Below are 26,792 nucleotides of genomic sequence, written 5' to 3'. Positions count from 1 at the left end.
TTAAGATAACTTTTCAAATCAGGCTTGTTGCTTTATATAAATCTCCACTCAGACATTCATAAGTCACTTACATATTAGGTTATGATTTTGCAAGTGTTAACATAATATAATCCTTATAAGGTAAACACATTTTTCTCACACACAGTACAGTAGAGTTCACACGTGACAAAATAAAGACATAATAGTTGGCAGTTCAGGACATTGAAAACACTGTTGGATGCTAAATCACTGACATGGTGCTAAAAGCTAAATTATTCCTACTTCGTGTTAAACATAACCATGTTACACAAGCCAGTGTTCTGAATCAGTCTGAATGAGGGAGAATTGTGTTTTATTTAAGAAAATTAAAAGTCTGCTGACATTCTCTCCTTCGGTTAGGGATAGGAATAGGGGATACATTGCTGACATATTTAAACTTTAGCTTTGACTATTAAAATAATTATTATAAACTATTATCACAACGTATCTCTCTCATAAATATAGTCTCTGGTTGAATTCATCTCTGCATTTTGGTTTGAAATGTGCAACTAAAACCATCCTTATCTCAAAATATCAAGTGCACTCGGATTAAGATTAACACTTAAGGGATTTCTGACAAAAATATCTCGAAATATTAGAGAAATAGTTTTTCAGGTAAATTTGTTTTCACTTGAACATACGAACACATGAAGCATACTATTCTCGATCAACCGTTGACAACACAAACAACATCAAGGATACACTCAATAAGGCTCATAGCAGCAAACTGTGATTGTAAAGGCTGTGGGTAGAGGCAGACGGAGAGAGAGAGAGAGAGAGAGAGAGAGAGAGAGAGAGAGAGAGAGAGAGAGTGTTTGTGTTTCTATGTATTTTCTTTATTTGTGTGCGTGCTGCTACAGCCGTTCACACTTCACTTGGAAGGAAAAGAAGAAAAACAGCACAATCACTTGTTCTCTATCAGCATCTGCACCTTGCACACCAGATCTCTGGCCTGCGTCAAAATCTGCTTTATGTTGTGGTGCTCTGCCATTTCTGAAAGACACAACATACATGGAGTTTAGTTCTTATGTTCACTGCAAGAATGTCAACATTTAAATAAATAAAGCAAAAGGTTTGTGTCAACACAATGAAACCTGGAAGTTTGTGAGGTCACATTTGAAAACAAATACATTCATAACTACATTCATTCTGAAATTCTCCTGCTTAGAGTCCAAATAAAAACAGTTGAACGGAAAGTTAGACTCAAGTGCCTGCATGCTGTTATACCTGAATAGGTATAAAACACAAAACAACCATCTGTTTAGTTCATGGGAGCCAACCAGATATTTTGTCTTAAGAGGGCTGACCAGTAACTATGAGGTCACTGGTTTGATCCCTGGCACTGGACACAAGGGTGTTAGTAGTAAAACTAGTGGTGGCTGGTAATACATCTATGGTGCCCACCATCTCTACCATTGTGTCCTTGAGAAAGACACTTAAACCCCCCAAAAAACTGTTCCAGGGGTGCGGCACTGCTGCTGACCGCTGTGGCAGACCCTGCCAAACAGTAACACCAACATTTAGAGTTGTAGTCGGGTCAGATTCAAAAACAGTTTTACGACTTTAAGTCCCTAGTACGAGCCAAACCCTTGTGATGACTACAATACCAACAATGCATCATGATAGTGGCTTTGTTAAACCCTTCATGCCAAATACATGTTTGCATTTTTCCCATTATACAGTCATATGAAAAAGTTTGGGAACCCCTCTCAGCCGGCAACATTGCACTGATTTGTTGAACCATGTACAGATACACAATCTGCAGCCAGATGTTCTTGCAGGTCTTTGGAGGTGATCTTTGGGTTGTGTGCAACCATTCTCACAATCCGCCGCATATGCCGCTCTTGTACTTTTCTTGGTCTGCTAGACCTGGGTTTAACTGCAACTGTGCCTGTGTCCTTCCATTCCCTGACAACGTTCCTTACAGTAGAAATTGACAATTGAAACCTTTGGGAAAGCTTCTTGTAGCCTTCCCCTAAACCATGATAATGAATAATCTTTGTTTTTAAGATCTTTTGGGAGCAGTTTTGATGATCCCATTCTGTCTCACTTCAGCAGAGAGTCAAAAAGAAGTGCAACTTGCATTTAGGCACCTAAAATACATTTTCTCATGATTAAACAGACATTTCTATGAGGTTCAAGGCTTAACAACATAATCCAACCAACTTTGTGTTTAAAGTCATCAGTTTTACATGCTGTTACAGGCATTAAAATCAACAAAACCACAAGGGTACCCATATTTTTGCACAGCCAGTTTTTCACATTTTATTTGATTTCATACAACCAAATACTGCTTTTCAAAAAATCTTTGTTTGGAAAACATCCCAGTACTTAGCTGTTCCTGGTAAATTAAAGACATACGACTTTTATCTTTTTTTTGTGAAAGCAGAGTCAATTATAATGCCGGCTGAGAGGGGTTCCCAAACTTTTTCATATGACTGTAAATGCTTCCACTTTCAACGCGCAAACTGGAATATCCCTGATTACATCACTGGGGTAATTTACTGCGTCAGAACCACATACATGATATACTGTTTTGGCAGGCTGTACTCCCTATGATGACAACACTTCTCTCAAATGTGTAAAACCAGTGAATTGCCCCTTTGGCACAGTTAACGTCATCTGTGTAGTGCCATGTTTTACCATTGAAGAACTTAATGATGTCGGTGAAGTCCATGTTGTTCTCCAGGATGATGTCCCTGTAGATCTCCACCAGCGACAGGGCAATGAAGAGGACAAAGTGACTGGAGGAGACACACTTGGCTGCCCAGATGGTTTCCCAGACTGCAAACACGTCGTCATACACCAGCTCTGGAAGACAAAGCACAAAGAGGAACGGGAGTCCACCCGTGTCAGGATGGGAGGACTCTGATGGGAGGTGAGTTTGTAGAAAGGGAATTAAAGGAAGAGAGAGATAAGAGCGGAAGCAGGTGTTTTCAGTGGGAGAGTAGAAATAATGAGATACACTGGTGAGAAAGTTTACAGACAACAGGAGATTTGATAGTTAAATCCTCAGTATGAAATATAATATTTTTAAAAACCTAACCAGGCAGTTTGTGCCAATTATTTCATAAGCAAGGACTGGTTTTCCGAATCCCTTAAGCCTTTCCATGCATTTGATGGCTGCCTGTCTTGTTAGCATGCGGTCAAATGGTGTAGCATTTCATCCTGACACACGACTTAAAGAGGACTGAATCTCCTGCTTCTCTAATTGGCACAAACTCACTTGTACCATGCCTTCTCTTTACCTCGTTTGAAGTCTAGAAGGAACCAGCGGTAGCAGAAGTAGAAGTGGGTGTAGTCTCCGTTCTGGTGCATTAGCTCAAAAAGCTCAGAATCCAGGATCTATACAGAGAGGGGACCAGGGGAGTTCAGACAAAGATATAATGAGACTGGTTGAGTGAGGATAAGGGTAAAAGGGTGGAGCGTTTGTGGAGTTATGAATGGATTTATTGAAGGAAAGAGTAGGTGTACTAAAAGTTTACTGGTGCTGTGTCACCTGGATTAGAGAGCGCATGTTGGCAAAGTGCGTGTCCATAGCTCCTCCGTGTGGAAAGTTTTGATTCATTCTCTTCATGAGCTCCGTGAAACAGCTGAAGGCCATTGCCTCTGTAAAGAGGAATGGAGAGAGGGGAAGCTGGAGTGAGAAATTGAGCGGGCAAACTATCCTCTGTTTTTTTACCAACAAGAGCTATGAAAACACATCAAATGTCAGTGAAGAGGGAAAAATGAGAAGTGATTCAGAGTGTTGACTCACCGTCATCCAGAATAACTAGCAGTGGAGCCAGCAGGTCACACATGCCCTGTACGTAACCGATGTCAAGGTGCTTCCAGATATAGCTGAAAACATACAACCAAGAGAAGCGTTTCAATTGGGACAGCAGCTTATGACTCAGATCTGCACATATGGAAGTATTTCTACTTTTTGAGTGGAATAATATTCATCTTTTATCTTTTATCAAGTCAACCATTGGAACATTTATACAGTTACAGGTAAGTATGCTACATACATGTTTGCTCTGCCTATACTGGGGAGAAGGGGGTGTCTTTTTATAAAAGGGACAAATTTACCTCCTGTAAATATTGAGGGGGACATGCCTATATACACCATACGCCTATGCAATCAGGTGTCAATGGTGAATTAGTTGTCGACTATTTTGAGGTGCAAATTGAGACATTAGTTCCTCTCGTCAGAAAGAAGGTGTATAAGGGATGGCAACAGTGGATCATTGATCAATGGCTATACAGACAATACTTGTGTCGTGTTTTGTCTTTCCATGGGAAGTGAATAACAGTAAGAAAAATTAATTTAGCTGGATTTCCACTTTAAGATGTCATTCATTAATTTATTTGATAAGAACAAGAAAAATAATATATGTTTCACATAAAATAAACAATATGAAAATGGATAAAACATGTTAAAACGCCATTACATCCCCGATGCTGTCCCTGTTGTTTTACCTGCACATGATGTTGCGCAGTTTCTCCAGATTGGCAGGAGTGAAGTACCAGTAGTTTCTGTCACAGCGCTGGACATCCTTATCTATGCGGTGCAGATTTAATGTGTACAAGTCCAAAAGCTCTTGCTGAAACAAACAAAACAATAAATATACCGATCAATTAAACAAACAAGCTCATTAAAGCCTTGATTATCTTTTAGAGGTTAATTGAATTTGAACCTTTAAAGAGAAGAAAAAATAATGCATACAGAGAAGGTGCTCCCGGCAGATTCTTGCGAGGTGGCCTGGTCCTTGGTGTTTTCAAATGAAGAAGATTCAAAGTTGGGGTAAAGGCTCTCCATCTCTGGTTCCTCTGTCTGGATGTACTCTGTGCTCTCTGGACCGGGCTTCCCCTGCTTCTCCTCTGCTTCACAGGGTCCCTCCCTGCTCCAAGGCGCCATGGTAACCTTGGCTGTGGGGATCTCCTCCATCTCTATGGCTGAGGGAGACTCGTCGGATTCAGTCGTGTGCTGAGCCTCGTCTTTCTGAGGGGCAAAGTGGGCTTCTCTGGCGCTCAAGATCCCGCCGTCTGCTGAGAAAACAAGGTTCTCTTCAACTCCAGGAGCCGCCACGGGGTCTACGCATACATTTTCCTTCCTCTCCACCGACGAAACCTCCTGTGGTTTACTCGTCTCTGAATCGTCCATTTCCTTTGTCTTTTTTTCCAAATTCGATTCTGCAGTTGTCTTTTCCTCACAACTCTTTTCTACCTCTTTATGAAGACTTTGCTCAATTAGTTCTACTTTGGGTTCTGTTGCACCTGCTGATACAATCACAGTATCCTCAATGGACACTTCTTTTTCGCTTTCCGCAGACTCTAAAGATTTCATTTCTTCAATGTCTGCGGGTGAATGGAATTCTTTCTCCCCACACTTGGGCCCCTCTATTGTTATTGTTCCAGACTCCTCAGCGGTTTCTAGTGTTTCTGGTTGCAGACTTGTCTCTTTGCTCACCTCCAGCAGTCCCTCTTCCAATGGTTGCACCGCATTGTCCCCTGTCCCCTCAGTCTCTGTTCTTCCTGTAGGTTTGGCCACCACATCTGGTGCTTTCTCCTCCTCTTCCTCTCCATCTCTCACTGCACTTTTCACCTGGGTGTCCATTTCCTCTGTGACTGGGCTCTGTGGCCCCGGAGCGACAGCAGCAGATTTGGGGGTTGTGTCCTGTGCGGCGCTGTCCTCTGTGCTGAGCGAGCCGTCTGACAGGCCAGAGGTGACGGAGAAGTTGCGGGAGGAGGGATGCCCAGAGTCGGGGGAGCTGGTCCCGTTCTGCAGGGCTCCGTTGGGCACCTTTGGCACCTGTTTGACCTCCTCAGTCTTGGGCTCCGTCTCGATCTGGTCCACCTCCTCCACGGACTCAAACACCTGAAAGAACAAGCCAAAGGGAAGCAGGCTACTCCAGGGGAAGGACTGGGAGGATGTGAAGGACTAGCAGGAGAGAGAATGCAGGGATCAGGGAATATTGGTTCGAAGAGTTGAGATCAAGTGTGTTACTTTTGCCATGTATTGAGTAATGTGGCATACAAGATCAGGATTGGGGGTGTTCGAAACTCTTAACAGAAGTGTTGTTTAGTTTGTTTGAAAGTTGTTTTTAATAGACCATATATGCACGTTGTAATGTGTAGAGTTTTCTGATACCTGAGTGCTGCTGCTGGAGTCACTCTGCAGGCGAGCCAGACTCTGCCTGTCTGAGCTCTGGGAGGAGTGGGACTGCGTGATAAAGACATTCATTCAATGCCCATGTTTCTTTTAAAATGCAGATTTTTTTACCTAATAGAAAGATCCTTACAGAGTACAGCAGATAGTCACAGTTTCCACATGAAAGCACCGCCCATGATACTAGAGAAAAGCGTTCACAATTTCTATCTCTGGATATAAGTGTGTATGACTGCTTTACCTCATTGCTGATGGTGGAGTCATGGTGGATCATCTTCTGACAGGGAATGTCCATGCTCGCTCCAGACGAGCACTTGGCTATCGCCGCAGCATGCTGCTCCTTCTCCCGCTGGCGGACGATCTCCTCACAGCTAAGCCACTCACGCATGGTCTGTTGGTAGCATACTCTGACGTTCTCATCCACCTGGGGCAGGGGGGTTAGGGGTGAAGGATCAATGGTCAGGGTTCAGGTGGGACATGCTTTCGGATGCAAAGAAAAAAACCAACCTCCTTCCTCTTGGCTTCTGACATTCCAAACTGGTAATGACCCAACAGGAAAGGCCACACCTCCTTACGCAGCGAGGCTTCCACTCCGCCAAAGTACACCATGCGAAGCAGCTCCTTCTCCTCGTATGCCTGATGACGCAGGACAAGCCTTCAGTCGACTTTCTTTTGGGTCACTCTTTAGATTTTTCCCTTCATTTGAAAAGCCAAATAGGTGAGGGGGGGGGAGGGGGCAGGCGCTGGTCTCCAAACGGTCACTTTACGTTATTGAATGTGCTCATTATTTAGAATTTACTGATAAAGAAAAAACACCTTAAGATGAAATAAATAAAATTGTCAACAGCTGTTACTCAACCAGTAATCCATTTATCAACTAGTGCATTAACTAAGGGTACATTTGTATCCCTCTCTATATTTTAATTTTGATACAGATTTGTAAGGGGTTTTATAATGTTACTCAAAAGTACACACCTTAATAGAGTATTTTCTAAATGTAGATGTAATAAACTGTCCATGGCTAGGGTTACTAATGTCTACAGATACACTGTCGATGTGGACGGAGACTGACAAGACCATTAGTCAGGCTTCATGCACAGAGACGGTTGTGAGACTAATGGTGTGAGCCACATGATTAGCAGGGGATGAATATGGATGAGACAGAAGAGTGACAGAGTGAAAGAGATAGTCTGGGAGTGCACATGCATGCATGTGTGTGTGTGTACGTGCATGTATGGCACAGCACTGTGAAGTTTGTGTTGCAGTGCTGTGACACCAGCGATGCTTACTGTGCAGTCCTGGAGGAACGTCTGCCAAACGTCTGCAGTGAGCCCTTTGTAGGCATCGCACGGCCCGTCGGGAGCCACAATGGTGTGATTGACGAGAGCGGAGAGGTGTGTACGCACAGTGGACAGGTGACGGCAGTATGCCAACCCTGGATGAGGATATAGTTTATCATGTAAAGCCTCTGCAGATGTTAGTGATAATCATGTATGTACTACTTCCTGATATTTTCATTGTGAACGTGCATAGATACTGACAATTAAGGCTTTTTACTCTAAACAATAAGAAAGCACATACACCCATAAAATGCCCGAGAGATGATCTGATACTTCATGTTGTCGCACAGCAGCTTTAGAGGAGCCCTGCGGGAAGACATAGCACAGAGCATCATTTCACTCAATGTAGAAAAAACACTTATGCAACTATTCTGTTCTCCTGCCTTTAAAGACTAGCATAAACTGTCTTTAAAGTAGTCCTGAAGTGTGGGAGAAATTGCTCATATAGTCCTGAATGTATGAGATACTGTATCTTATGTAGAGTTTAAAACAGTGTTGGGCTAACCTTTTATCACTCAACTGATAACCTATTGTGCTACCATATGGAGCAAATTAGCCCTTGCCATTTTTTGAATAGCTTTTTTCCATTCATCTGCCATGCTTATCACCTAATTTTCCCAACACAATTTATTTCTGGGTAATTGCTAGGTTTGTGTATCTTTTGCTCCTTTCCTAGTCTGGTCTGTATTGATGTTGATTTCTAGTTGGTACACAGGGCTGTCAGGTGAGCGTGTCTTTCTCTGGAGCCTTCAGCAGTTTCCCTATGACGATCTAACACAACTGTGTCTGGCTGGAAGTGTGTACATCTCTCACCTCTCATGGTTGCAGCCCTTGGGGGTCGCCCCATCGGAGAAGCTCCCCTGAGAACAAGAGGAACACGACGACTTCCTGAGAGTGGGATGCCACATTGCAGCTCCCTGATCCATCAAGTCTGGAGGAGTCACTGTAACATGCGCACGCACACACACACAGACACACACACACAGACACACACACAGACACACACACACACACACACACACACACACACACACACACACACACACACACACACACACACACACACACACACACACACACACACACACACACACACACACACACACACACACACACAATCTCCTGAAAGCGATTCAAAGTACAATTTGTTTTGTGCTTGATTGCTGGTAGAACAAAGATGAAGCACACAAGCGAAAAAACAGTTATGCAATCAAGAAATTATGCATAAGTTTAAATCATTTGAGCCATCATATTCAATCACATTTATATAGAGAGAAAGATCAGTTGAGTAGTGAAAGCCTTTCTCAGACATATGTGATCAATCACCCATCAGCTCTTAAAAGGTTACTGCGCTGTAATGCAGTAGAAAAGCCATGACACTAGGTGGCAGGGATAACGCGGCACATCAATAAAGTTTTGCCAGAGGCGCAGGACAGGTCAGGAGGATATTAGATGCAGGGAATTAAAGCAAGGCAGGCTGACAGACGAGTGACAGTATTACAGCTGCTTCCTGTGACTGAGGGGGATTCTTGAGGACAGCTGAACAACCTCTTGGGTACAACCAGGGTGCCTGTTTTGGAGGGGCAATGTCCACTCAGTTGAAGGGAGAGGGAGGAAGTCGGATGAAGATGGGTTAAAGTCACTGTAACAAACAATGAGTCATATTTTCATAAAACAATGAACTATCTGAAGGGGGCCCCATGGGCGCTCCTCATATCAATTTACATTTCAAGAGGGAATCTCACCAAACTCTGACTGGCTGTTTGGAAAGAGGATGCGGAAGACATAGTCTGTGGCCTCGTCCCCCTCCTTGTCTGAGGCAGAGTCTGAGGATCCAGATCCCTGGGGAAGCCTATTCCGCAGCTTAGGAAACACCTTCCCCTGCAATGAGGAAACCACATAATCAACAACAAAATATCCTCAACCCTCAGAACCAATCCATGTGAAGTACAGCCGAGGAGTGTCTGCATGCTTAAGTCTATTAATGGTGGCTGAACATGCGTGGTGGTTTTCCATTTTTCAGATTAGCTGCGGAGACAATGCTAGTTACTCACAGTCCACAAAAGCATCCATTCACTTAAGTAGAACACTTTGTGTGCTGATGCAGAGTGAATTTTCACCAGTGACCCTCCAACCAATATTTACAATCAGGCAGTGCATCTGTATCGATGCACGTAAACATATATTTTTATTGATTTATCGACCAGATGACGGCTGATTTAGCATTTAAGTGCTGTTTTTTTCCCTAGAGAAGAATACCTAATGTGTGTCATTTGTGTGCAGGACCTGAAACCAGAGGAAGACCCCAAAGAAAGCCCTTGTGTGCTGACCTTTCCCCTCTGGGACCAGAGTGGGGGGTCCAGCTGGCCATGGGGAAGCAGGCCGTTCTCCAGGCAGGAGAGGAACTGGAGCAAGTGGCCTCCTCTGGGGAATCGAATTGGAGGTCTTTGGATCCCATCCTGACTGACCAGCACCACCGTCCCCCCACTGTCAACTACAAGGGGGAGATACGGTAAATGATTTCTGTTTTTGATGATTTGTTATGACATTTTGTATGACAGTCAGTAATTCATTGCAGGCCCTGATAATAAATAGACGACTCAGTTATAGCACGCAAACACTGAGTTAACACTGTGGTATAAAAGTAAAGGTTTGCCTGGACCCACCTTGTTGGTGACAGTGAAGGTAAACTATATCCTCTAGAGGTATCGTCATGGCATAGTCCCAGTATACACTGAAAAACATAAAAAAAAGAGTAAAGAAGAAGAAAAAAAGATCAAGAGTGCCTTGGTAGTTTCCTGGTAGTTTTCCACATTTCCGGTCTGCCTTTCAGCTTTACTACTATCCATTAAAAGCAAAAATGTCCCAAAAGTATCTTAAAAAATAAACAAACAAAACAAACAAAGTGTTTTCCACGTAAGACTGGGCAATAAGTTGGCTAATGCAACAATCAATTATTTTCCGGTGAGAGGAACCCCGCACAGGCACATGAACATAATACGGTTTTCTGGTTTGAGAGATGTCTGACAGTGTCCCAGTCACTAAACCATCTGCCTGCTGCTGGTGTGCTAAACAAATAAGCTTCACCAGATCGGCTGCATACTGAGCCGGGGAGCCACACACAAACACAATACATAATTCAGTAACAGCCAACGGCAGCAGAACAAGTAAAAAAAAATTGTTTACAGGCCTTCAAGGAAGCACATTACATTAGGTTGAGAAGGATTACTAATATTATCAAAGGCAGGCACTCCAACTACAATGACTCTGCGCAGGGAGATGAGATTTTATAATTATTTTTGCACTTGTAATATTACAATAGTAATCCTAGTTGTTTGATATAAGTAGGTTGGGATTTTTTATTTTCGTATACAATATATTTGTTTTATTTTTGTGTTCTGACTTTCTTACTTCATTGTGTGTTTTGTAAGTTATCAGTATTTTTTGGCCATTAAGTGTGTGTATATATACTGTGTATATACACAGTATATACACAGTATATATATATATATATTTACAACTGTCTAGACAGACATTAGTCACCATAATAACAGTCCATTTTCAGTCGAATAATGTTGCACCTGTGCTCATAGTCCAAGTCTCCAACGGAGCCGTTCATGAGCTGATTGGGTGTCCACTTTAGGGTCATCATGTCTGCGTTCTGGTGCAGGGACAGGTAACCTGGGATCGCCTCCATGTCATCTCTCTTAAACAACCATGAGGACGGAGGTTTTTATTTAATGCAATGACAGAGGATATGGCAGTATGCATAAGCCTGAATACTGTAACTGTTTGTAGAGAAGAAAACGCTAAATAAGGCAGTCTTGTCTTTACACAGATAAATAACACACACAGACAAATAAAAATAAATTGTTTTGTGTGTGAAAAGGGGAAGATTTTCAGGACATATGCATTCACCAAATGTCCTTGTATTGCTACATAAAAATGGGCAGGTGAAGTTTGAGCTATGCAAGACTGAAAGTATCTCCTACAGGCTTTTGGACAAGCCTAGTCTATCTTTTTTTATTTGTATTTGTCTGATGCTGACTCTTGTTTGTCCTGCATGCTTTATGTATTTTAATGCTTGAACTACTGAATACTTGTATGTGGTTATAATTAATGTTTTATCTGTTGCTTTTATATTTTATTTTTTTAACTCTTCCTGTTATTTGCTTTTTAGGGAGCCTATTGTTACATCTGGCCAAGGACTGCAGATGGAAAATAGCCTTCTGGCTAAATCTGGCATATTTACAGAAATGTTTATTTATATGCACTGTCCCTGTCAAATAAACGAATAAATAAATTGCATTTATTGCAGTATACTCAGAAAGTATCAAAAAATATTCTGTTTGAATCAGGTGTTGCCAAGAGTATTTTGGAGCATATTACGCTCTTACGCTTCAGTTTTCCTGAGGTGTATGGATGACAACACAATATGCAGTCTATCATTTTGATCTTGTCCCGCTGAAATTAAATCGTCCTGATTAATGATACGATTTAGCTAGAGTTAGAGTTTGTTAAAACGTATCTAAAACTCGTTGTAAATTGAGATTCTACTTGTAGGCGGTGTCACATCTATATAACGATGAGTGATTAAGATGATTTTAACAGTTACCGGTTGTACGAGCACATTGTTTTTCCCAAACAGCAAGGTAACCCTGTTGTTTTGATGCAGAGACTCCACATAATCACGAGCTGATGGCGAGGGGGAAGGGCGTTCATCTATGCTGCTGCTGGAGTTCCGTTTCTGGATCTGCACAACACAGACACAGAATATGTCACATCAGATTACAAGCATCATAAACCAGTGCTAAACTGATAACTACTTTGCGGAATACATTACAGGCTGGGAAGTCAAATCATAGCCAATAAAAGCCTTTCTGTCAAATGAGAACATTCATTCATGTGCAACAATGCATCCTCCCTTCTCAATGACGCCAAAGACCAGTCCACTCCTGCTTATAATACAAACATACAAATACACAGCACCAAACAACGGTAAAAGAGTATTGTGGTGTTGTAAGAGTGTCATAAAAAGAAAGCGACAATAATTCTGCATGACCATCCACTATGTTACCATTTTTAGTACTTACACACAGTGCAGGCCTCTTAGTGGGAGAATCCTGTCTGCAGTGGCCACTATGAATGCGATGTCTTTGCACCAACTCGTCTGCAGACGGATCTGTCCAGAAGTGGTCGGCCGTCTTCATCTTGGTGTACTCCAGAGCACAAGGTCCAACTGTCACAATGAAGGTGAACAGTTACATGGTGCAGACGCATGCTAGATTTCATTAACTTCTGATCTGCACAATATTATCTAAAACATCAATGAGAACATAAAAAAGAGGAATAGAAGGAGTGTACTTTTTAGAGATGTCCCATAATAAGCCTCAGATGACTTCTACTCATATTTTCATGCATACATGAGCCGAGAAACCTATACCTAACAAAGAGGCAAGGATAGGTCCGTCCACCAGGTCCATAAGGACAGCCTCCTTTTCATAGTATTTACTGGAACACAGGCATGAAAGGGAAAATGTAAGGGGACATAGACGTATTGTACCATTATCAGCTGAACAGAATGTCCCTGGGCCCTCTCAACGTACCTGCTGTTCTCCACCAGGAAGAGGACAATCTTATCCAACACCTTCTCAAATAGAGCCGTCCGGATCCATAGGTTCTTGACTCCCTGTGGGGTGAAGCTAGGCAGTCGGGGCATCTTGCGAATCCCGTCTTGACTTTGCAGGCTTTGACTTCGCCTGCGGAAGGACAGAGTCACAAGATTTAAAAAAACAAAGCAGTATAGGTAAGTATTCTATGTTTTTAAAATGTCATGAATTAAACTGCATCTGCATTATGCTAATGAAATCAGCAATTCATGATCCCTAAAAGCTCTACATGAATAATTTAAAAGCTTTTCATGCATCAAAAAATAGGCCTTCAAGCAGGCAGCCATTTCTTTTTAGTGCTTTCGTTTTGCACAGGGCTTTGATGTACGCTTTGAAGTCTGCTGTGAGGAGCTGTGATGTGCATCTCTCACTTTGTCTCAATGATCTGCTCAACCTCCTGGGCTTTCCTGCACAGCTCCTCAGCTGGGGCGAAGCTCTTCCCCACCTTCATGAAGAGTGCCGCTATCTTGTTGCTACGCAAAAACCCTGCTGCTCGGCGTTTCAGCCCATGCAGGACACATGCCTCCACTGCAGCTGTTTAAGAAAAACACATGGTTAAAAGTGCACTCAATATAATACTTGCAGAGATGGAGCAACATTATCATTCATTTGGAGACACATTTCTGATTCCCTGATGAAATCAAGTCCTCCAATAATCACTCATTTTAGCTTACTTCTGGGGTCCACCAACTACTGGGTAAAATGTCTGGCTCATACGATCAACACAATACATTTGCAAATTGTAGAACCAAAACAATCAGGTGGAAGATGCCAAAGCACTCCATTGTTAGTATAAAAAGTCTTAATAGCACATTTGAACTTGTAACACGTTGTTGAGATGAACATATTGTGCAATAAAAGCATAATTTGTTGCATTGTCACTTACAATAACATGTCCCCAGAAATAATTTTGAGGCAAAAATGAGTATAATCTGTTTTGTGTAATCTTTCTGCTATATAATCAATCCATTCTGCTATTTTTTTTGGTTTCCACTGGAAAGAAGACAGTATATTTTGTAAATGGATGTGTAGAAAGTGCAGAATAAAAATATTCTAAATTAATTTATGCATTCCCACCATCATCCACACACGATAAAGGTTTAAGTCAGTTTATATCATTATATGCTCTAGTGGACATAAGAGTCGATGACATGATGACACACCTGCACAGTAACTTGACTGTGTGGAAAAACAACAGATTCCTCTCTCTCTCTCTCTCTCTCTCTCTCTCTCTCTCTCTCCCTCCCTCTATCAGGCCTACGTGGCAGTGCCTGGAGCTGTGTTGACATTTGAGTTCTTTTTCAGGACTAATCCTGTGGCTCTGCTCACATGGGGTTAGAGGGGAAGGATGGGGTTTCCATGACAACCTCTGTTGATGGAGCGATCGAGCTCTGGGAGAGACAAGTGGAGGGAGGAGCGGCAGCAGCAGCAGCTCATCAGCATAGCGATCTCTCTCTCTCTTTCTCTCCCTCTCGCTCTCTCTCCTCCATCCCGTCCCTGCTGTTACTGCGATCGCTGTTAACAGGGTTTTACTTTATCTCAGGCAATAAAAGTGTCATCACGCCCATCAACTTCCTCATTCTCTACTCTGCTTTGTTTCTTCTTCTCCCTCTTTATGCATTTTATCCCTCATATCTCTTTGCTGCACCCCCCCCCCCCATCCAAGATCATTATAAGCGCAAGAAGCTAAATGTCAGAACAACGCATGACATTAAAAAGGTCTCCAAATATGGTTCAACTCCCTCTCTCAATATTCCTGCTAACTAGTTACAGAGGGCTAGAGTGCAAAGAAGGCAACTCCCAAACCATTCCATTTTATGAGAACTACTGTTCGCCAACATTTTAGTTGTATCTAAAACTATTGCCCTACAGCGATAATCCCAAACAACAATTAAAAGTGCAGCGGAGCAAATGGGTATGGTGTCAGCAGGAACAGCCGCTCCTGGTTAAAACAGCTAACCCAGTAAATTGCCTCTAATCATCCTGTATCTGTGGCAACTGAGTGCATTAGGAGACTGCTGGTCACACAGCTGGTCAAGCCGCAGAATGCCATCTAAGGATGGTGTTGATCCATTTATCATTTGTGTTATTTATTGGCTGTGAAAAACAAAAAAACAAATCAAAAAATCACAGGTACACATACACACTGTGATGACTTTGTGATGATTTTCAATTAATTGTCTATTGAACATCTTTGGAGGGTTATGACTAGATAAAATGCAATAAGCACATTTTTGGCATCACCAAGGCTTTTAGGCTGAGTTATTTTTATTTGACATTTCATTAACAGAATGAATAATGAGTCGATTGCTCAAATTATTGCTAGATAAATCGTAAAAGCATAAATATGAAACTTTACCACCAAGTTTATTCGTATTAAGCTATAATTCTTAAATGTATAATAAAAGTAATAATAATAATCTTTTCTATCATCTTGTATTTTTGTAGATACATTGTAATATGTACCAATTGAGCAAATAGTCCATTTCAATCATGTTTTGTAATCTGACAAAAAGATTTACAAATGCAATCTTTATTTGGTTAAAGGGACAGGGGTGCCCTTTGTCAATTAAGTTAAACAAAATATTCTTAGATTTCTTTGGTGAGTCTGGAAATGTAAAAAATAGAGTAAAGATCTAAAAGCTGCTGGATGTTGGACATGAAGATCATGTGATTGCATTGGCACCTTGCAGTGATCACACTCTAATATGTGTTCATATAATAGAGATATAAAATTGAGTATTTAACAGTTTTATCACATTTAAATATTAACATCTTTGGAAAACCATTTTTTATTATTATTTTTTTTAGCTGTTAAGCTGCGAAATGCAAACAGTTGTGGAAGCTGTGAAATAAATCAGTGTGACTGAACCATGTCAAAGAGTTGTTTTGACATGCAAAGGGGTAATATTAATTCATATTATTTGGAAGGAGAACAAAAGAAAGAGTTAAATCTATCACTAAAACTGCGGTTGTTTCTAGCTCTTTAGTGTTTTTCTTTCATTGTGTCATAACAGAACTCAGGAGTAGCCTTTTGACACACATTTTCTCCACAGCGTCTCCTTATCAGACTGTGCCTGGGCAGATCATCAAAGTAGCTGTGATGGTGGGGGCTAATTGCTCCCTTGAGAGCTGGCCGAGCTCCTCATCCTCCACTCCATTCACATCTCTAAACAGACCACAGCTGAAAGAGGACGTGTAGAAACAAGAGTCGCTATAAGGATCCAATGAGAAGTCGGTAAGAGTTGCAAGCCGGCTGAGCAAGTCATCCTGAGGTAGCCTACTAAGTGTCCACAGGGATGTATGATAGTAGTAGAAAATAGATACGCTTTAGTGTGACCAGCAGCTTTTTGAAAAGAATATTACATGATCCAATGGATAATGCTCACATTGCAGGCTAAGAAAAGTGTGGACTGGTGGAAATTAAAGCACCAATGGACACATAAAGCACACACAGTGCCCACAGGACTGGCATGTAAAAAGAAGAAAAGGCTTCCCACTGTCAGAAAAATCTGTGTTCGGTGACAAATGCTTTTCATAACCAAAACTATAAAAAGAGATTTGGGGTGAACTGGTTACTGGGTTGGAAGGATGTTAAAACATTTTCTCATACGGGTTTGATACGTTTTCAAGCTGTGCTGCAAATTAATTTCACACCATGAAATCCAATCCGAATTAGCTTAATTTGGACATCATGGTCATACCTCTGTGGAACAAAGAAGCACACAACATTTACATAATCATGATTGCAGAAAGAAATTGGACACTCGCTTATGCTGCCTCTGCCTCAACTTTATTAAGCTAATTTCTGTGTGAAATGATTATAATAAGTTGTGGGATCGAAGTGACTTTATTGTCTTCAGTAATTGTCTGAGTGTATTTTATATCTTGAATTTCTTGGGGAAATTGTTACTAAATATAAAAATGTCATCAACTGCCATACTAAGTCTGATCTAAATGTGCAATTACAATTTCACATCAATATAGAGCAGACCGCCGATAGAGATGGAACAGTTTCTCCATATTTTTGTTGGTGCAGCCCCTATCACATTACACCCACGAAATTGTTTCATGATGTTCAGGAATTCTGAACGGCACTTCCTGATCACCTTTTTGCTTAGGCTATATGCTTTGTGTGACAACATATGACTGCCTCTGATGACTATAAATGTCATTATTTTGTAATTAATAGCCTATGTGTGTTAGCATGACTGATGGTAGTAGGAGTTTGTTTCAAGGAAAGGTTACGATAGCATAAATACAGTTTTCCCACATTTTAATGGCTTTCAAGGAGCCTTTGGCAGCCCTTGTCTGCACACATGGAGCTGTCATTTTTCTTGACTTTTTCACACTTAAATCCCTCAAAATATCTTGTTGCTGATTACAGGTCTGAGCCAGACATCTCACAATTTGAGTGCCTGCGTGTGGGCAGTGTGTTTCTCTCAGTCATCCCACTGCACTGCATGTCAGTGCCTGCCTGTTTTTAAAGGGGATGCTTAAAACGCAAATTCCTTCCCAAATATTTTTGAGATATAAACTACGTACACTCACCGGCCACTTTATTAGGTACACTGGTTCAATTTCTTGTTAACACATATAACTAATCAGCCAATCTCATGGCAGCAACTCAATGTATTTAGGCATGTAGACCTAGACAGGACAACTTGTTGAACTTCAAGCCGAGCAACAAAATTGGGAAGAAAGGTGATTTAAGGGACTTTGAACGTGGCATGGTTGAGGGTGCCAGACTGGCTGGTCTGAGTATTTCAGAAACTGCTGATCTACTGGGATTGTCATGCACAACCATCGCTAGGGTTTACAGAGAATGGTCAGAAAAAAGAAAAATATCCAATGAGCGGCAGTTGTGTGGACGAAAATGCCTTGTTATTGTCAGAGGTCAGAGGAGAATGGGCAGACTGGTTTGAGATGATAGAAAGGCAATAGTAACTCAAATACCACTTGTTACAACCAAGGTATGCAGAATACCATCTCTGAACGCACAACACGACCAACCTTGAAGCAGATGGGCTACAGCAGCAGAAGACCCCTCCGGATGCCAGTCCTGTCAGCTAAGAACAGGAAACTGAGGCTAAAATTCGCACAGGCTCACCAAAATTGGACAACAGAAGATTGAAAAAATCTTGCGTTGTCTGATGAGTCTCGATTTCAGTTGCAAAGTTCAGATGGTAGGGTCAAAATTTGACGTAAACAACATGAAAGCATGGATCCATCCTGCTGTGCACCATCAACCATGCCACGTTCAAAGTTACTTGAACCCCCTCTCTTCCCCATTCTGATGCTCGGTTTGAACTTCAGCACGTTGAACTGAAATGTAAAACCTTTCACTTTACATTAGATTTTTTTGTGTATTGTGTGTGTGTGTGTGTGTGTGTGTGTAATGCTAAAATTAGGATAAAAACCGCTGTGTCTTCAACAGAACTTAAAAGACGCCATTAACTATTAGGCTATGCTTTCTTGCCTGTGCCTGTATTACTTTGTGTCATCATGTATCTCAGTTTGTCAATGTTAGTAAATTACTTGGGGGGTGTGTTTTGTGTACAACTCATTTGTGAACAAGGCTAAATAGATAAATGACAGTATGCTGAAAATGTATCAACACTAAATAAAGTAATTAGTCTAAAGTTCAAGAAAGCAATTCATGTAGAGTAAAATAACCACATTAAAATGAATCAGAAAATATTTCCCATATGGTAACCTACAGTAGCAGTTTATTATACGGTAAAAGCATAAATGTCAGCCAAGTAACTGAGGATAAAGCTTGCAAAATGTCACAATAAGTGTGTTATTAATATTATAACATGTATTAAACAAGACAAAACAGGTAATTTTTTCAATAAAGAAAAACCCACTTAGGCTCTTTTCAGTGTTGCAGAATGACTCAACCTGAAGGGGTAATAAAAGCTGCTTGATTCACCTGTATGTTTGGTAACTTACCACAGAAGGACACAATATGGCTGCTGTCTTCATGAACAAATTTCCTGGTGACAGCTTCCTCCATAATCTGCTTCACCTGTCAATCACAAATGGCAGATGCTGCTGGATGACTCATTCATTAACATGCCACCACTGGCACAAACACAAGCAGTCTGTGAGGTGCTGGTGGGTAAGTGTTTGACAGACTGATAAAAAACATTTCAGAATTTTTTTATTTCCATTTTCCTTTTAATTTGTTCAGAGAAAAACAGGTCAAATGGGAACAGAGCGCAGGGCTGAGGGGTGAACTGGGATTCCAAAAGTTAAGAGAAAGAGAAAACTGTGTGGGAAAGGTGCATGTTAAGTGGGTGGATGAGTCACCAGCTCTCATCCCAAGGACCTCTACTGGGAAATGGAAATGGTTCATTTGGGGGTGGGAGGGAGAATAATAGAAGGGGCTTTCATCCATCACACACCCCTATTTCTGAACAGTTTATAAACGTCAGCATCTCATTCTGTTGCCTCAAAAGCTGATAACATCATATTCAAATTGATTTTTAAACCAAAGGGGGGATGGTGAGAGGCACATGCTCACAAGGCAACGCTCATTTGTTCGCTTTTTGTCGTCAGGGCGATGTGCAGTTTTCCCCACAGATACGACAACAGCTACAGACCAACTGTTGAGACGACTGACAGATCAATCTCTCCGGTGGCTATGGAGACGTAGCCCTGTGTGGGCACCCCTCTGCACTCATCATGGGGAATAACAACCTCCGGACACAGCCAACCAGATAGCTGTAATTTCCTGTTCAAATGACTCTGTCTACAATGACCATGTTACACTGCCAAGTGCACCTGCTACACAAACATACACTCATTGACACACACACACACACACACACACACACACACACACACACACACACACACACACACACACACACACACACACACACACACACACACACACACACACACACACACACACACACACACACACACACACACACACACACACACACACACACACACACACACACACACACACACACACACACACACAGCCATTCGCTGCAGTGATCAAGTTTTCAATCCTTTGGTAGGGTGAGCAAATCTTTTCTCTGTGAGGTCGTTCTATGGTCATGTAGCAGCCAGCTGTCCAGCAAAATTGATTTCAATGTTTTTTTTATCTGCAATTTGATGATGATCTTTACAGGAGAGGAGAGACATTTCAGTCCTCAGGATAGATTTCCCATTACGTCTCAATGTTATGGACCAATACATTTAATATTTAGTTTACTTTCTATGGATGAATGAAAATAACTATAACTTTCAGTGGTAGAAGATGTAAGATGTGATACAATGTACTTTTAGTAAAATGGATGTGTCAGAGTGTCTATGTTATAATTAGATTATTACCACCGGTGAACAGCTGTGCTGCATTTTTATGTTGCGGCTGGTAAACACAGAGCTAATTTGTCTTTCTTTACAGTAAACACGGTTGGATCTAAAACAATATATCATCTTTCATTAGATGATCATGTGTTTTATATGGAAAGTCTTGATCCTCAAAGCTATATTCAATAGCTGCTAGAAATGTAAACGTAAAGTTAAATTGTACTTGGGTTAAGCACAAGTTAATTTCCACCACTGGTATCTTTATATACTGTATCGTTAAGCCGGTCATCCATTATGTAGTGTGTTTTCTGAAAATGTAATTAGGGAGCCATATAGGGATAATTAATAAATAAAATAAATAATCAGATTTTCAACTCTTTTTGGATAATCCAGTTTTAAATACCTGTAAAACACACGCCACACACATCTACACATCCATCAGTCCAATATGGAGTTCATTACTTTTCCAAAAAAGCACCTGACTAAAGGGAGACGAAGAAAATTAAGGTAAAAGAACAAGATTTCAGGTTTAAGAGTGAGACATTGTGCTGAGAAAAATCTGCCCGCTGTGCACTGATTGCACCCTTGCTGTTAAATTAATGCAAGATGAGGACCTAAAACCGACTAATCTCTGACTAAAAAGGTTTACAAAACACTTGGAAAACACAATGAGCCCAGGAACAGGTCCTCCCGAAAACATTTCTATGAAAAAACTAAAACATTCACTAATTAATCATCAGCCATTACTCATATGTGATCTGTTTGCATCGGCAGTTTTGTTATCTTCAGCATCCACAGAAGTGATTCATGCTGCCAACACAACAGAGACAATGTCGGTCTTATGTGATGCTCGATCGCTCCTCTCATGATCACACTTATATAAAAGCCACACACACACACACACACACACACACACACACACACACACACACACACACACACACACACACACACACACACACACACACACACACACACACACACACACACACACACACACACACACACACACACACACACACACACACACACACAATCTCCTGAAAGCGATTCAAAGTACAATTTGTATTGTGCTTGATTGCTGGTAGAACAAAGATGAAGCACACAAGCAAAAAAACAGTTATGCAATCAAGAAATTATGCATAAGTTTAAATCATTTGAGCCATCATATTCAATCACATTTATATAGAGAGAAAGATCAGAGCAGTTTTCTTTCTGAGTTCACCTGATATACAGAAAGCTGATTGAGTTGGCAGCTTGAGGGCTTCTTCTTGTGTTTTCTAATCTCTCTCATCTGGGCTACAGATCAAGCCTCTAAGGAATTTAATATGGTGAAGTGTCAAAGCACAGACGACCCGCATGTTTCTATGGAGACGGCACGTGTGCAGTCGCACTGTGGATCACTTCCGCCTAAGAAGATGCGTCAACAACATTCATTTATCTCAGAAATAAACACAAATGACTGCAGCTCCCCAACTACAGTAACTAATCATATTCAAATGTACAGTGCTGTCGTCAATTCACATTTTATCCAGCCACCTTAGCGCCCAGGTGTGTTCATTTCAGTATCAAAAAAGCACAACTCTACCCATATTTGCTATTTAGAGAAGCCATATCCACTGAGATAACAGCACAAAATAGATTTTCATTATGGAATTTAACGTTAAAAGGACTTGCGTGACATGAAAACAGTCATTAAAATGCCTATGTTATAGTGGCAAGGTGTGATGAGTCTGCTCTAATGAACCATTGTAGCTTGAAGGCATCATACAGAGTGATAAAAGATCGTCAGAGTTTTCCAATTAACTTCTGCAAAAGCAAAGCCAAGGAATAAGAGCTAGACAGAAAGTCCCATCCATTAACATTGTCCCGTTCATTATTCATAATGATGATAAATGTAGGGAGAACACAACGGGGAAAAAAGAGAAGTGAATACACATGCAAAGAGCTACACTTAGATAGATAACCTCTGTTTATACAACCAATTGAGAGCTTTGGCAATATAGTAGGCTACTACATAAAAAAGTAAATATAACAATGCAGAGGGGTAACATGTCTAAGGAAATTCTTGTTTTACTTCTGATTTAACAAAAAATAGAAGTAAAAGGCAGTGAACTTGACTCTGCCACAAAATCAATTCAACCACGACAAAGCCTAAAATATCTGAGTAGGCAACATGATTGCATGATCTGTAGACGTTTTGTTTTTTCTAAGCCCTTTGAGGACTTCTTGTCTATCTTGCCTTAACCTTACTGCGAGATTATAATGTCAATTTACGAGGTCAAAAGTACATTTTCAGCACAGGTACACTATCACTCGAGGTTTAGGGGGTCCACACTTTACACAAGCTTTTCCATAAAGCATCTATACTTTCTATACTAAAGTATAGATGCTTCATAGATAGAGCTGCTCCTACACTTATATATTCTATTATGTAGAAGCATCTCTCAGTACAGACAGGTAATCCTATCCAATAACACTTTCTTACATCATGCTACCACGAATCAGAAACGATCTTTTGAGCAGAAAACACTGAACAAATGGTAAACAAGCTGTACTTATATAGCGATTTTTTTGTCCACTCAAAGCGTTTTAACAATGGCGTCACATTCACCATTTCATTGACACAGTGATGGCAGAAGCTAGCCTTGCACCGCCCGCCTACGTACTTCCGCTCAGTCTGGTCCTGCGGTACATTTGCGTGTTCGAATCAGCAAACAGAGGGAGTGGCTGAGAACAATGAAATTGAGGTTATGTGCCAGTTTCAGTTGTAGTCAGAAGCCGGCGCATGACATACGTCACGACCAAACGTTATGCTATTGGTTGGCAGATCCAGAGTGGCACTGGGCAGATCCAACAGTTTTAAACTTCAACAGACACCCGCCTTCAAGTGAGTTAACCTTTGTCAATTGAGCGATTCCAGACCCTCTGTACAAATGAAATGAAGTATGACGGTTTGACTAGGCAAAGGCTGCTGCCCATCAGAAATTCTAAGGCTTACATTGTTTGCCTCCCAAGATGTATCCATTCACACACACTCATACACCAACGGCAGCAGGAGCAACTTGGGCCTCAGTGCTTTGCCCAGGGACACTTCGACATGTGGCAGGAGGCGGAAGATCGAAACACCAACCCTTCGATCAGTGGACGACTGCCCCACCTGCTTAGCCACAGCCATACAAGAAGGCAGGGATTATTTTACAATCCATTGCCTGAAACCTTATCCTGAGTGAGCACTCTGCATTTAACATAACAAAACAGGTAAGCAAATGGTGCAGATCTCGGTTGGGGTATTTCTCATAGTTTATCTCTCTCTCTCTCTCTCTCTCTCTCTCTCCCTCCCTCTCTCCTTTAGCAAACACAGGTGTGTATTTGTGTTTGTTTTCACTAGTGACATACAAAAAGACAAGCAGGAGGAGCACAATTCAGAGGCACGATCGGTGCAAGATGAAAAGACAGAGGCAGACTGAGAGGGGTTCTGTATCAAAGCCAAGGCAAATATGAGATCTAATGCAAACCAATTTTGTGCCAGAAAGTAATTCCGCCGCCACAGACGCCCTGCGCTCTCTGGATAATGGCCCACATCACGGTGAATTCAGCAGACTGGTGGCACATAACCAGCTGGACAAAGAGAGCGTGAGAACACACAGCATAGAGACACCATATGGCATAACGCACACAAAGTAATGTAATCATAAACTAATGGAAAAACAGACAACAATAACATTTATCTTTTTTCTTCAAGGGGATAGATATATTTTCTATCTGAGGGAATCCTACAATTAAAAGGAAAACTCTTTGTTGTCTATAGATGTCTCATCTATACTGTAGATTCATGCAGATTTTCATGAAGTGCTATCTGAGAATAAAGTGTGTTATCATCATGCTGTGTCCACAGACTCCTAAAGGCCGGATTTGCGGTAAACAGTGAAAGAGCCGCTGTGAATGGATCCCATCAAGGCCGTATCAGCACACAGGAGGCAGGTTTAATCAAGGGCAGGGTCTGGTCTCCACTGATAAGACTGCCAACAGGACTCAGAGGAAAACAAATCCCACCAAGGACTCCACATTCCTTCTTTAACGAGATCCAGGATGTGATGATGATTATCTTTGTTTGTATGGCAGACATAAAGTCTTGTCATTTACGGAGGCCATCGGAGATAAAAACAAAACAAAACCAAACAACAGAAACTAATTAAATCAATCTATCAATTGAGGGAGATTAAAACTACTGTTATGGTTCATCTGCTTCAGAGTTTTTAAGTGACCAAAACCAACGACACTAGAAGAGTTTAGGTTTTGCTGGAAGGCTCCCAGGGTTTACTGTATTATGTACATTTAAAAGAGATGTTGGTGATTTTGAGAAACCCCACCCAGAACAAACAGAGAGAAACAAAAAGCTTCAACAGTAGGAACCACAGAGAACACATTGCTGCAGGACAATGGAGAGAAAATGGAGTGGCACACATCATATTTCATTGAAACATATAGTTAACTTGGCTATATTCTATCTCCAATTCAGTGAATTTATTATAGTTAGTTTTTATGAGACTGAATTGGTATAATTATGAATATTTTCTGAGATGCTGTGAATGCCGTTAATAGGATCATTCTGGGCTGGCTTAAACAAATACTGCCCTCTGCCTCTTTACGAATAAACATAATAATAATAATAATAATAATAATAATAATAATAATAATAATAATAATAATAATAATAATAATAATAATAATAATAATAATAATAATAATAATAATAATAATAATAATAATAATAATGATAGGCTTGTCTTATGCAGTTACAATACAAAAGTGCTAGATTTCAACCCTTCATATTACGCTGTGGGGGGTTTCACCGGCCCCTTAAATGAGGGAATATTACGTCGTAATAATCAAAATATTAGGCTTTTCTTCTTTTACTTTTTTTTATTAATTATGTCAATTTGCTTTGACCTTTACATTTTAAGTAATCTAGTTCCTTTTAAAAATCCCAATGAATACAGATATTTGAATAGGAATAAATTAATCATTCCTCCCCCCCTAAATGGATGCTCATGCAACCTCCGTTTTGCATCTTAGCATTCAGGAATATTTGCCTCCAAGTGAAAGGATGACAGGCTTAATGTGGCATTTTTTCTTTCTTCAAACACTCATTAAGCTAATCACATGTCCCCTTGGTGCCTCTGAGAGGAAACATCTTCTAATGGTTGAATGGCAGACAGTGATATATGTTGAACACCTGAACTGTCTGCTTCCATGTTTGTTTCCAATCAACACCACATAATTCACCACACACACACACGCGCACACACGCGCACACACACACACACGCGCACACACACACGCGCGCGCGCGCATACACACACACACACACACACACACACACACACACACACACACACACACACACACACACACACACACACACACACACACACACACACACACACACACACACACAGTTTTTTGTCTAACTGAAGCCAGAAGGCTGATGGATTGCTCGGCCATAAACACCACAAACACAGAAAACAGACAATCTGCTTGATGCTGCTCCTCCACCCGAATAATTACTGAGCTGCAGCAACACCCAAAGAGGGAACACTGACTAAGAAATATAGATTTGAAAGAAAAAGCGATTAACAGTAGGCCTACTTTGAAGACTTCTTATATTATTGTGATATTTAATATAGCCAAGGCTATAGGAATACCCCCCCCCTCCCCGCCCCCAATCTTTCCAAAGAGATAATTCTATTGAGCATCCCAGCCGGTATCTCAGGTTTAATCGCCAGCACATTCAGTAGCCTACAGACACAATAAGTGTCAGCCAGTCTTTGTCAGTGAGTGCATGAGAAGCGTACAGGTCGAGCTGCTTCATACAAAGCAACGTGTTTGTTTTTCGATAACTGCTGAGCTGAAAACACCCACCTCCTTCTTGACGGTGCGCAGCAGCCTCTGACGGGTCTCTGCCTCTGAAACACAGCACAAACAGCCCCACACAGGACGCTTTTACCATATCTCACAACTTAACACATTCTGTATTCCCATAAAGCGTTCGGAAATATTAGTTTTTTGATGGTCCCCACCTGCCATAATTGTTGCCATGGATCCTGTCTCCTGTCTGCGAGCAGCACCCCTCACATCAGCTGAGTGCTGCTTGTATACAGGGACGGGGATCATGACTCCACCTCCACACGCCTTAAAGACACACGCAGCGCGTCCATTGGCTGGTCCGAGCATCACATAGCCTACACCAGGCCAGGTACAAAAATAAATACAAATTAA

General features: G+C 41.2%; 1 protein-coding gene across 1 annotated transcript; it reads right to left on the bottom strand.

Moving 5' to 3' along the window:
- Positions 1 to 897: 897 nt before the first annotated feature.
- Positions 898 to 26,687, bottom strand: sgsm1a (small G protein signaling modulator 1a; the record flags this gene model as incomplete). The annotated part of the gene is made up of 26 exons (XM_080035095.1): positions 898 to 1,011; positions 2,662 to 2,829; positions 3,267 to 3,363; positions 3,518 to 3,627; positions 3,776 to 3,858; positions 4,480 to 4,604; positions 4,727 to 5,941; positions 6,152 to 6,217; positions 6,411 to 6,593; positions 6,677 to 6,805; positions 7,459 to 7,604; positions 7,751 to 7,815; positions 8,323 to 8,452; positions 9,011 to 9,106; positions 9,255 to 9,390; positions 9,840 to 10,003; positions 10,176 to 10,243; positions 11,091 to 11,215; positions 12,125 to 12,262; positions 12,603 to 12,748; positions 12,953 to 13,020; positions 13,116 to 13,268; positions 13,550 to 13,712; positions 19,134 to 19,209; positions 26,436 to 26,479; positions 26,594 to 26,687. The coding sequence occupies 26 exons, from the start codon at positions 26,685 to 26,687 to the stop codon at positions 923 to 925; spliced, it is 4,077 nt and encodes a 1,358-aa protein (XP_079891221.1). The 3' UTR covers positions 898 to 922.
- Positions 26,688 to 26,792: the final 105 nt, after the last annotated feature.

The sequence above is a fragment of the Ammodytes marinus genome (genome assembly GCF_949987685.1).
Source record: "Ammodytes marinus genome assembly, chromosome: 2".
Lineage (NCBI taxonomy): Eukaryota > Metazoa > Chordata > Actinopteri > Uranoscopiformes > Ammodytidae > Ammodytes > Ammodytes marinus.
The sequence above is the reverse complement of the archived record's forward strand: the minus strand, read 5'-3'. Positions and strand labels throughout refer to the sequence as shown.